The sequence below is a fragment of the Prionailurus viverrinus genome, chromosome D4 (assembly GCF_022837055.1).
Source record: "Prionailurus viverrinus isolate Anna chromosome D4, UM_Priviv_1.0, whole genome shotgun sequence".
NCBI classification, from domain to species: Eukaryota; Metazoa; Chordata; class Mammalia; order Carnivora; family Felidae; genus Prionailurus; species Prionailurus viverrinus.
The window spans coordinates 69,726,668-69,739,046 of record NC_062573.1 but is presented as its reverse complement, the minus strand read 5'-3'; the positions used below and the strand labels follow the sequence as shown (position 1 = coordinate 69,739,046).

Below are 12,379 nucleotides of genomic sequence, written 5' to 3'. Positions count from 1 at the left end.
AGATCATGACCTGAGCCGAAGTCGGATGCTCAACCGACTGAGCCACCCAGGCGCCCCAACCTTAGGATATTTTTAAGTTTCGAGAATTAATATAACAAAGCATGTTTCTAATAACAAGGCTCAGCTCTCCCTTATTCTGAAAGACTGACCTCCTAACCCCCTCAGCATCTTCGTATGTTTAGTATCTTTGGCACTTGTAAATATCAAAGGAAGTCAAGCTCAATTCTATCAGTCCTTCAAATGATATTTTCCAACCCCTCGGACACAATTATTAAAGAAAATTTTATAGCAGTGGAGGCCAGTTTAATGTTTTTTGACAGTGAGATTCACAAGTGTTACATAAGCAAAACCACAACGTGGGCAAATAATCTGCCAGAAATGTTTGCTTATCAGCTACAGAATAAAACAGGCAAATGGCAGGAGAGTTCTTCAAGGGCTGGGTAAGGTAAGAGCCCTGGAGTCATGAAAATGGCTGGCTACAAAGACATGTAAATACATGGAAGGGTAGGTTACCAGGCTTGGCTTTGCGTGTGTCAGCCTCATCTAGTGAAAGACCCCCTCTTATTCACTGTCAATATATTATGGAGAAGCAGCATGGCCCAAAAGTCATGGACAACAGCTCCGGGTTCGAATGCTGGCTCTGACATTTACCAGCTATCTGACCTCAGGTAAGTTGTTAAGCTATCTGTGCCTCCGTGTTCTCATCCTAAAATGGGGCAAACATGATTCCTACCCATACAGCGGACATTCACGGGGCTGAGGGTTAAAATACTTAACATTTATAAATGCTTAATATTTATAAAATACTTAATATTTATAAAGCACCTAGCGCAAATGCCGGCACATGGTAAGCACTACGAAAGGGTTCATTAAGTGCATCAGTCACCAAACATCTTGAAACACGGTTGCCTTCAAAACTCCAATTGTGTTTAGAACGCATACACTTGGTTCAAAATGCAAGAGCCTGTTTCAGATTCTGTGTCTCCCTCTCTCTCTGCCCCTCCCCTGTTCATGCTCTGTCTCTCTCTGTCTCAAAAAAATAAATAAACGTTAAAAAAAAAAATTCAAAATGTAAGAGACCCACAAACGTGCAGCTTTCAGGCATTTACTTTGTAAGCTGGGACTTTAATGTCGTCCTCTCTCTTACGCAGTCTGTTATCTATATCTGCAGGTTTATAAAACAAAGCTCTTCAGATGGCTTTCTGTGTTTTCAACGTTTCACGTTCTTGTTTGTTTAAAAACAGGGCCCGGCTATACATCTTATATTTGAAAATCAAAGTGGGATTTAAAAGTCAACTTACATTAAAAGTCTGTCCTTTGAATTGAAGACCTAAATGTAGGGTTGTGGTTGGTAAACTGGTTCTTTCAACAAAACGTTGTCAGCTGAATACAAGGAAACGATGTCAGCAAGTGACAGCTTTAATTACCAGCTTTTTCAGCCACCGCCACTTTGCTTGGCACTTTTGCTATTTATAAAAATAAAAGGTTCAGATGTGGTGTGGCACGGAGCTCCACGACAACGGGGAGGTACAGGGGGAGAGAGGGAGGGACCAGCTCACGCCCCAGCTGTCTTCTGTGGGATTTGAGTCAAGGCGTGACTCTTACAACGTGGGCATCTATCAGCAGGAACAGGGCTGGGGCGGCTGGGGGAGGCTGGGGTGGGCAGAGTAGCTGGGGAAGAGTCTCTGACACGGTAGGAAAGAACATGAACTCAAGCCCTTTCACCTTCCAATTGTGTATTTCTACTTACAGAGTCAAACACCCAGGTAACTATAGCAATGCAAGAACACAGTACCAGTGCAATATAAAATCGCTATTTACACATCAGGAACTACAGTACAAGTAGTTTGGTGAGTTGTTTTTTTTTTTTTTTTTTTTTTTTTTTTTTTTTTTAACTTGAGGAAATAAAGCCTTATCCTTTGTGAAGACAGGGTCTGAATCTGTGCTCGTCATGGTAGGAGCCCCGGGGCCTCAGTGATCATTGATTGAATTACTCAACTAATTTGATGAATTTCCTAATTACGTTCTCTTACAAATGATGCCGCTGGAATTAGCACGGCTGTAGGCATCAAGGCATTATTCCACTGTGCTGTTTCCTTTTTGACGGTAATAGTTTTCATAACGGAGCAGCTGTGGCCAGGATACTCTCACTCTGAATTTCAAATATTATAAACGCCACCCTGTAAAGCAGAAACTGTGGAAGGCCATTTTATAAAGCAAGTGCTTTGTGTTTGTACATTTCTTAACAAACCCGATTTTACTGAGCAAGAGAAGGAACGACATGAGACCGATATTCCTATCAGGAATGTCGGTGTTTGAGCCACCAACTTTTACTTTTCTTCCTTTTTATTCTTCTCCTATCACCCCCAGGTCATCCCTCCCTCCTTCCTGCTTTACTGGACGTAGAGCAACAAACCTAATAAAGTCCTTGCCTCTGCAGAGCAGACTATGCAACCCGATAGTTAAATGATAGGTTTTAATTACTGACACAGGGAAAATAAAATAAGCAGAGGGGTTGGGGCGCCTGGGTGGCTCGGTCGATGAAGCATGCGACTTCGGCTTAGGTCATGATCTCACCGTCCGGGGGTTCGAGCCCCGCATCGGGCTCTGTGCTGACAGCTCAGAGCCTGGAGCCTGCTTCGGATTCTGTGTCTGCCTTTCTCTCTGCCCCTCCCCTGCTCACGCTCCCTTTCTCTCTCTCAAAAATAAATAAACGTTAAAAAAAAATTTTTTTTAAATAAGTAGAGGGATAGAAAGTGACTGGGTGTGGGTGTGGGTGGGTGGGTGTGGGAGGCGCCTTTGATTATAGAGGTCAAGGAAGGTCTCTGATGGCAACTGATTAAGATCTGAATAAAGAGAAGAAGCCAGCTATGGAAGGGACTTCAAGGAAGAACATTCCAGATAGTGGGCGCTTGTACAAAGAAACTAGTAAGCTCTAATTTCTCTGCTTCTGCAAACCCAGCCCTAATTTTCTTATAACGCAGCATGTAATAGCGTTCTCACAACCCCAGTGCCTAGCACAAGGCCTGCCGAGAACAAGCATTTAACAAAGGAGCAATGGCTATGTACAACCTCTGTGAACCATCCTGTGCTATCATGCTCTAAACTGTCGATCACAGCCGCCTATGACCTGAGATGCAAAGAGAAGATTCTAGAAATCACAGAAAGGAGCCACCAGCAACCAAATGGGACATCTGTTCCTCGTGCCACTTAAATAATCTTTCATTTCTCACGTAACTTTGGCCTTGACAACTTGGCAACTCACCGTGCCCAGTGTACTCAAAAGAATCTGCTTCATCAGGGGTATCAAGTTCATCCACGTTGATATCGATTTCATCTGGGCTGTCCAGGTTATCATCAGAGAGAATAGACCCTTCACTTTGTTGGTCCAGAGAAAGATTGATATTCGGGGCAGTGAGTTTGATCCTGCGAGGAGGAGTGTCGTTAAGATCCAGAGAATTGGGAGGTTCTAAAGAGGAAAAAAAATAGCAACATCAAGTACTAGACTGTGTACGCGGCTGCCAACAGTGGGTGTGGGCCCCAGTGAAAAACATTTTTAAGGCCCTTAAGCAAAGGCACACCTGCTAAAAATCCTTATATGCCATTTGGATCCCTTTCTTGACCAGCGGGCCTCAGGACTGGGCTTATCCCAGCCACATCAGCCCTGGCCACATAAACATAACAAGTGGGAGCCAGTTTTCAGAACTACCCTGTTCAGGTGGAAGAACCTGACACTGATGTAACCTTGAACTGAATTTTCATGATGCATGAGAAAAACAGCTAAGCTTACATAGATCTCATAATGGTTCGTGTAGACATCACTCCTATGGAATGAAGGCTATGAACTTTACTTATCCATCTATTACGTTCATAGTTACTCCTCAAATACTTCTCTTCAGTTCCTGACAACTCTGGGTATGATCTGTAGTCAGCTTGGTACACCTCTCAATTCTAGAATTCTAACTCGGCTCTTGTCCTAAGGGAGGTGACACTGTTTCTTTTTCATTAAATTTTTTCCTCTGTATAGACCATCACCCAAACTGTGTTCCATGTAATATTTTTATGTATTATACTTGAAGAAAGCTTCTAGTGGCCGACAGTTTGAAAAACACTGGGTTTCTGTATTATAGGAATTCTCCGAGCAGTGTTGTCCAAAAGAATGTTTTATGATGAGGGGTTCCATGTAGCTATTGAGCACCTGAAATGAATCCAGTGCAACTGAAGAACTGAACTTTTCACATTTATCTTAAGTTTTCATTAATTTAAATAGCCACATGTAGCTAACTGCTACCATATAGGACAACCATAGCCTTAATGCCTGTGTTATTCAAAGTGCATTGTGAACCTTCAAGAGCGGTGTAGACATACGGTGGCTATTAGGCTTATTTGACCATAGACAGAACATTTAAAAATAATTATGTCACATGACTAGTATCTTGAAAAATGCCCTATTAAATACTTGGACAGAAAAAAAAAATGACTTGCTTTTTTCTTGTTCCATTCTGGGCTTGGCCGATAACATCAGGGCTCAGGATCTTGGTACGATCCTGGAGCTGGTACGGTACAAAGGGTGACCTCAGTACGAAGCGTGAGTAGGAGGCAACTGGAAATTTAAAAATCTCCTTGGATATGCCGTGAGCTATACACCTGTGGTGTGTAAGGGCTTTGTCTGTTTCAGCACTCAGGATACTGAGCTTTCTTGACATCACATTTTTAATTGTACACATTCTGACAGTCAAGTACAAATATGGTAAGCCTAGGTGCGAGCTAGGATTTGGTATGATGATATAGGGTAGCTACTTATCCCAGGAACTGAAAACACTGGCAGTTCCAGCTGTGGCCCAAGAGGGAAAAGGCGGCCCCCACGAGGCAGCATCGGTATTCACGTCAACCCTGCAATTAACCAAATCGAGCCTACCACCCTCCTCACACATTTTTTTTTTTCCTCTCTCTCCCTTCACTTTTATCACGGAAATCACAAGTTGGATGCCTAGGGAATGGTTCTCTCACTGAATATGACAGTGTTGGGATACAGAACACCCCTGAAGGAAATGAAGAAATGCTCCTCTCACCAGGCCTCATGTCTGCAGCACTGGGACTCAGCATTCCGTCCTCCAGGGGGACGTCCATGCCTACATCCTCTGACAGCAGTCTGAAAAAGAGCAAAGCAGAGCGTGTAAACAATCGTCTGGGATTTATCTTTCCCTGAAAGGACAGCCCAGAGATCCCAGGATAACATTTTCACCTCCCTTGGAATAACCTCAGTATGTGTGCCAGGGCTAGTGTAAATGGCCCCATTGAGAATTAAGACTTTCTGCGACTAAGACCCACGGAGACCAGTTTTATTCTGTGCACGTAGTAAGCCATTTCTCCTACCAACTCGTGTAAGTAAGGACACACCACAGGAGGAAAAAAAAATCAGAAACAGGAAAAGCAAATAACTAATAAAATATACTTCGGGTGGGCATTTCATACGTTCTCAACAACAGAGGCAACATCCGTGCTTTGGAGTCAAGACAGGCCCGACTTCGTACAGATCTCTTCCTGTGTGTAAATCTGAGCATATTAAATTGCTGTTGGGCAGAGAAAGCATACTCCGCTGCTCTCTCTTTATCAGGACATTAGGGATATACCCCCTACCTCGTTGAGTTGCTGAAAAGTTAAGCAATCAATGCGAAGTGCCTAACGTTCCTGCGAAGGTACCAACTGATGTTATTTTCTATCCTTCTTTGACTATTTAAAGATTCATCGTGAATTACATGTTGGTGAAGACAGTTCTGGTAAGGAGCTATTATCTCTTCTCTCTAAACGGTATGGAGGCCAAAACTGCTTATATGTAAGCCCAGGGTAGGAGAATAGGAAAATACTGGAGAAAATTGTGACAAATGCATATGCTCTCATAGGACTACTGTTCACAGTGAATCCCCTTTGACTTATTTTTACCTCCTGTCCCTTGTTCAGTATATCCCCATTGGTCGCGATAATATGTTTTTCTTCTTCTTTTTTAAAAATTTTTTTATGTTTATTTGTTTTTGAAAAAAAGAGACACACTGTGAGTGGGGGAGGAACGGAGAGAGAGTAAGACACAGAATCCGAAGCAGGCTCCAGGCTCGGAGCTGTCAGCACAGAGCCCAACGCAGGACTCGAACTCACGAGCTGTGAGATCATGCCCTGAGCCAAAGTCAGACGCTCAACCGACTGAGCCACCCAGGCGCCCCAATACACTGTTCTTCTTGATGCCTTCCATGTAACTTCACTCATCTGGGGTTAGTCCTTGTGATGTAGGCACTAATCTAAATTTAAGCATGATAAACCTTTGTGTTAGCATTCTAAATTTAATCCCTCCCTGTCTGTTATTGACACTTTTCTCCACTTGAATCTGTGTCTACTAAATTTGGAATCTGCTTACCTGGATGATTAATTTCTCCAGGACCCAAGTCAAACTTCTTCTTGTCAGTAAAGCACCATGATAAAAACAAAATTCTACGTCTCTAATGATTACTGTACTTGCTTCATTTATTCAAAAGTATGTAGTGAATATCGACTATGTGCTGAGGATACAGAGGAACAGAACAGATGAGCCTCATTCCTGCGGAGATGGGACGATGGGGTTAAAATAGTGACTATCACCAATAATTCAGTGCTGCTCTCTGAGACAAGTGAATGTCCATGCGTTTACCCATCAACCCCAAAGAGCCCTTCAAAGACACAATGTCGGGGAGTTTCTATCTCCATACGCTTGCTGAGGCTTCTATCCTGTGTCTTCTCCAAAACGAATCCCTGCACCCTGGCAGAAAGACAGTGAGCAAGAGGTTGGTGTGGGAGTCAAAGGCAATAATATATTGGCAGGAACAAGGAAAATAGTGTCAAACAGAGACACCGTACTGGGTGGCCGCAAACCAATTGTCCAGCAATAGAGGTGGGGGGGGGGGGCGGTGAGCAAAGAGAAGGCCTGTGCTAGACCCCAGGTTTGAAAGTCCTGGGACCCAGCAGGATGGTTTTCCATGATGGTGGAGCTTTTCAGATTTCCTTACCACGATCCCCTGTTATGTGAAGTAATCTGTATGTGTTCTCCTTGACATGCACCCTGTAGTATCTGTAAATTGCTATTTAAGAGGAATTGGATTCCAATCTTATTTCTATCACTCACTGTGTGTCATATGACAAATTATCTAATCTTTCTGTTCCTCTATTTCGACACCAATAAAAGAGGGAGAAGGCACGATGCCAAAAAAGTAACCCGAAAAGGGAAAAAACGTGACCCGTTATTATTGTTGTTCTTTCTATCATCTATTATGACTGCCTTCTCTATTGGCCTGGAGGCTTCATGGGACAGGAACCACGTCTGTCTCTACTGTTATGTCTCCAGCACTTGGTAGAAGTCAATACCCGAAAAATATGCGTTGAATTACTGAGCTTGAAATTACCTAAATGCACATGTACGTTATTTCCTCTAGTCTTCTATGAGTCAACCTTAAAAAAAAAAAAAAAAAAAAAGACATCATAGCTGTACCTGTTTCATAGAGCGCACAAAGGTGCACATAAGGGTGCTTGGCCTTAGCCCAGAAATAAATCTGAGGGCTTTAAAATAGGTAGATAGTATCAGTCTCAAATTTTTGTAGGTTTTATTTGCGGCAACATGGATGAGCACGGAGGGTATCGTGCTAAGTGAAATCAGCCAGAGAAAGACAAATACCATATGATCTCAGTTATCTTAAAAATCAGCCCACCAACCAACCAAACAAACAAACAAAACCAACAAAAAACACAAACAGACCCACAAATACACAGAACACACTGGTGATTGCCAGAGAGGAGGGAATGGGGGATGGGCAAAACGCGTGAAGGGGAGTGGGAGACACAGGCTTCCAGTTATGGAAAGAGTAAGTCACGGGGATGAAAGGTACAGCACAGGGAATATAACGGTGTTGTAACAGTGACCGATGGCAGCTACACTTGTGAGCACAGCACAACATACACAGGTGTCAAATCACTAAGCTGTGCACCTGAAATGAATGGAACACTGTGTGTCAACTATGCTTCAATAAATAAAATAGTTTTGTAGGTTTTCTTTTTTTTTTTTTTAAATTTTTTTTTTCAACGTTTATTTATTTTTGGGACAGAGAGAGACAGAGCATGAACGGGGGAGGGGCAGAGAGAGAGGGAGACACAGAATCGGAAACAGGCTCCAGGCTCTGAGCCATCAGCCCAGAGCCCGACACGGGGCTTGAACTCCCGGACCGCGAGATCGTGACCTGGCTGAAGTCGGACGCTTAACCGACTGCGCCACCCAGGCGCCCCTTTGTAGGTTTTCTTAATGTTTGTAAGTTATGGGAAACATCCAGGGAATAACTTTAAGAGTCCCAGATCTGAGGGTATAGTTCTGGATTTTAATTCTCCATTAGTATTGACAAACTGATTAGCCCTGAGAAAATTGTCCCATCACCTTTGTGATTTTAAATCGAGATTATAATAAATACCTAATATCCCAGGGACTATGGAGAATAAATATAATACACATGTGAGTACTCTGTAAATTAGCATTGACTAAGTTTAACGTATTACATTCCCTCATTTTAGACATAATATTTGTGATTCAATTGAAGTATGTGCCATTGTTGGACAAAATACAATTAAGGTTGGGTATTAACCCAGGCGAGGGAAAATTTCAGTATGACATAAATCTCCATAGACTCCATTAGTGCTCTGAACTCACTGACGTTAGTGAATAGAGCCTTTGTCTCTCAATACTTTTTGGCAACACAGAGCAGGGATCCTGTTAAGAAGGTGCTAGAAAGCCAGCAGCAGCATGCAGAGGGGGAAGGGAAAACTGAAGGTTGTAGTCAGGGGTGATCAGAAAGGAGGGACTCTCAGACCATGGCTATTACAGAAGGCCATAGGGTCATTTTAGGAAACCATGGGGACAGAGAAGGAAAGTTGAACCAAAATAGCCTGGAGGCAGAAACCTGAAAGAAACGCTAGTTGTGTTCATTGTAAATACTTCAACCACATTCATGCCTTGGATCTGTAAATATTTATCGAAATGACGTGGCCAACCAGAGTAGCTGGCAGTTGAGCAAGACAGACTTAAGATCAATAGTGGATGCCTCTCGGGATCTATTAGGTAACAAATCTGTTCAGCGTGAAGGTAAATATTTTTCCTTATCCATCCATAGCCATACTCAATTTGGGGTATTCTGTCTACAGAATGGAGTTACCAAAGAAGCTGAGGGAATTGTAAAATACAAGTGGGACTCTACTATGGCTGACCTCTCAAACAGATGCTCAGCTCCACGTCTCCATCTAGAGGATGGACCCAAGACTGTTTGTTTGCTGGATGGTTTTCTACTCGTTACTGCTCTCCACCAAATATTTCTGGCTCTTGGCCTTCTGGGCACGTGGTAAAATTGGACTTTCCTGCTCTCCTTTGAAATTAGGGTGGTCAGGTGATTTGCTCCGACAAAGGGAATGAGACCAGAAGTGGTAGGTGTCACTTCTGGGCAGAAGAATTACGTAGGAGCAAGTGCGTAGGTATCATGGGCTGCTTCCCTTCTTGGTGGTTGAGTTGGGACTCTGTCAGGTTGTGGCCAAGTGGCTATGAGGAGCAGAGGCCCCTACTAAAGCTCACGGACTATGTAAAGAAGAAAGCAATTTTTGTTGTGGTTTGCCCAAAGATGTTGAGTTTCTTTGTTACAACATCCTAATCCAGCCCATTCTGACTAGTACAGCTGGTCTTTATTATTTGTTTTGAAGGGAGTATCTGACTCTCACTCTGCCCTAATTTGGGAAATCCATTTCCCACATTCTCAACCTAGGCTCATGTGGATGATACACATCTTGTCTGGGTTACTCACACACAAAAGAATATTTTTAATGTTCAGAAGGGCATCAAATGCTTTCAACTATGTGTTAAACTTGAGTATTTCTATATCATCTTGATGGTTTTTCCATCTAGCGCCTGTTAATTTGCTTAATGCTTTTCTTTAAATTGACTTATGTTAGTTAAGTAAATTTATTTTGAAAGGAAGGTTTGTATCAGGTATATATGGAAACTTAGTGTCACTTGCCTAAAATTGTCACGTAAGTGAGATACAATAAAAATAAAATGATGCTATTAAATTCAAGGTAGAAACCCCCAGGCTTTCACTCAAGACTTTCACTCTGTTAAAAAAAAAAAAGACTAGTGTCTGGAAAAGTATACTGCCCTGTATCATTATAAATACAAAGAAATGCTGTATAAGATAAAGCAGTAAAAAAGTAATTAATACATTTCCAAACTTGAAAGAAACCAAGGGAAATCCCCAGGTGACAGAAACAGAGTTACTCCAGAAAGCTGATGGGAAAGTAACCCACAGGATTTTGGATTGGACACAGGCTTTAGGGCTCCCCAGGAGAAGTGACCTCCAGGTGCTGGAAGAAAGGCCTAGATCAGAACTTCTAAAGAAAGCAGTGGACCTTAAAGAATGGCCCCCTTACTGAAAAGGGGATGAGAGGAAACTCTAGTCTCTGGCCTTGAAAAGCAAGTCTGCCTGGAATCTTGGATGGAAAATGAGAAGCAATCCGTAAGAATTAGGCATGCACTTGTATGCCGAGCATGTTTCAATTTATATTACCCGAATGATGTAGGTAACCCAAGTCAAGAGATTAAAATTAAATCTCATCTCTCTGAAAGATGAGCTCACACCAAAAAAACCCCAAAACCAAAAAACTCAAACTACAAACTACACAAGGGAAAAAACACTATGAGGGATTGCCATCAGATGCAGTAGACAGAGGAACTGGCAATAAAAGTCCCCCTGCTGAAAAGGAACAATATGAAAGAGATTGTAGCGATTAAGGAATAATCTTTCAACCTTTCTTGTATGAAAGCACTGAGATCTGAGGCTGTTGGGCTTAGCTGGTAGTGTCACTTACCCTGACTAGCCAGGCTGCTTCAAAAAGGAACATCTAAAAATAATAATGCAGAAAAGGGGCGCCTGGGTAGCTCAGTCAGTTAAGCGTCCAACTTCAGCTTGGGTCATGATCTCACGGTCTGCGGGTTCGAGCCCCATGTCGGGCTCTGTGCTGACAGCTCGGAGCCTGGAGCCTGCTTCCGATTCTGTGTCTCCCTCTCTCTCTGTCCCTCCCCCTCTTGTGCTCTCTGTCTCTCAAAAATAAACATTAAAAAATATATAATGAGGCAGAAGGGTTGACAATAAAGTGACATAAAAACTGTCAGAAAAATATTAACCACAGGAAAGCAAGCATCACACTATTGATATCAAACAAGAAACATTTTAGGCAGAAAAGCATTATTAAACTTTACGCAAGTTATTATTTCACAGTAAAAGAAATAACTCTTCAGAAGATATAATAATCCAGAACCTATATGCTTTCAACAACAGCCCCCAAATAAAACAAACATTGAATGTAAGTTATAAGAAAAATTAATTTTGTGTGGGAATATTTAAATAGACTTCTCAAGAATTTATAAATCAATCTGAAAAAAAGGCATAAAGATATAGATTTGAATATAATAATATAGCTTGATCTAATAGATCTGTACTCAATAAAAGTACACAATTTTTTTTTCAAACTTACAAAAACTGACTATATAGAATGTCTCACAAAACACGAGAAGTCAAAATCACATGTGCCATAATCTCTGACTTCAGGGACATACATCTAGAAATCAATCATGAAAAGACAATTTGGAAACCGAAAAACCCATTTGTAAATAACCGACAACAAAGCTCCATGAAACAAAAGTTGTGAAGGCAGCTAAGGAAACTCCTAGAAGATAACAAATAGTTTTGAATTCGGATATTCGAAAATCAAACGGACTGAATTCCCAGAGTTCAACTCAACCCAGGAAGCCAAAAAAGAACCGCGCTCTCATGTGATTCGATGCTATTTGTATTAAATCTGTGTACCACCTCTCACGATCATGAATACCAACTCAGGGGGACAGTGACATAAGTGATTCTCCAGTTTGAGAATGGATTCCACGTGCATTGGTTGGTTTTGTATTTCTGGGACTTCATAAAGCAGCTAGTATGCAGTCACATGGCACTAGGCAGTCATCTAGTGAATGACCGCAAACACAAAACTTTTGGACACAGTGAAATGCACTTCTTAGACCAGGTACAGAGGTAAGCCCATTCTACATTTTACATCCTTCCAGCATGACTGAATCTGGAAGGATTTAACTGTTGTTGTAGGATTAGCCTTGCCTGAGATCAGGTTCTTTTTAATAGGAAAGGGGCAGGGAATCAAGATTTGTCACACACACACACACACACACACACACACACACACACATCTAGCATTTCTAGATGGTAATGTTTCCTGATGGGCATAAACACCCAGAAGTACGCAGCAACCCTTTTGGAGTATAATC

General features: G+C 42.0%; 1 protein-coding gene across 2 annotated transcripts in view; it reads right to left on the bottom strand.

Moving 5' to 3' along the window:
• PRUNE2 (prune homolog 2 with BCH domain) overlaps positions 1 to 12,379 on the bottom strand; it is a 273,699-nt gene that overhangs the window by 35,454 nt on the left and 225,866 nt on the right. For both annotated transcript variants that reach the window (XM_047831091.1, XM_047831093.1), the window contains 2 exons: positions 5,073 to 5,152; positions 3,266 to 3,469 (listed from right to left, as the gene is read on the bottom strand). In XM_047831091.1, the coding sequence (XP_047687047.1) occupies positions 3,266 to 3,469; positions 5,073 to 5,152 (284 nt within the window). The remainder of the gene's footprint in view (positions 1 to 3,265; positions 3,470 to 5,072; positions 5,153 to 12,379) is intronic.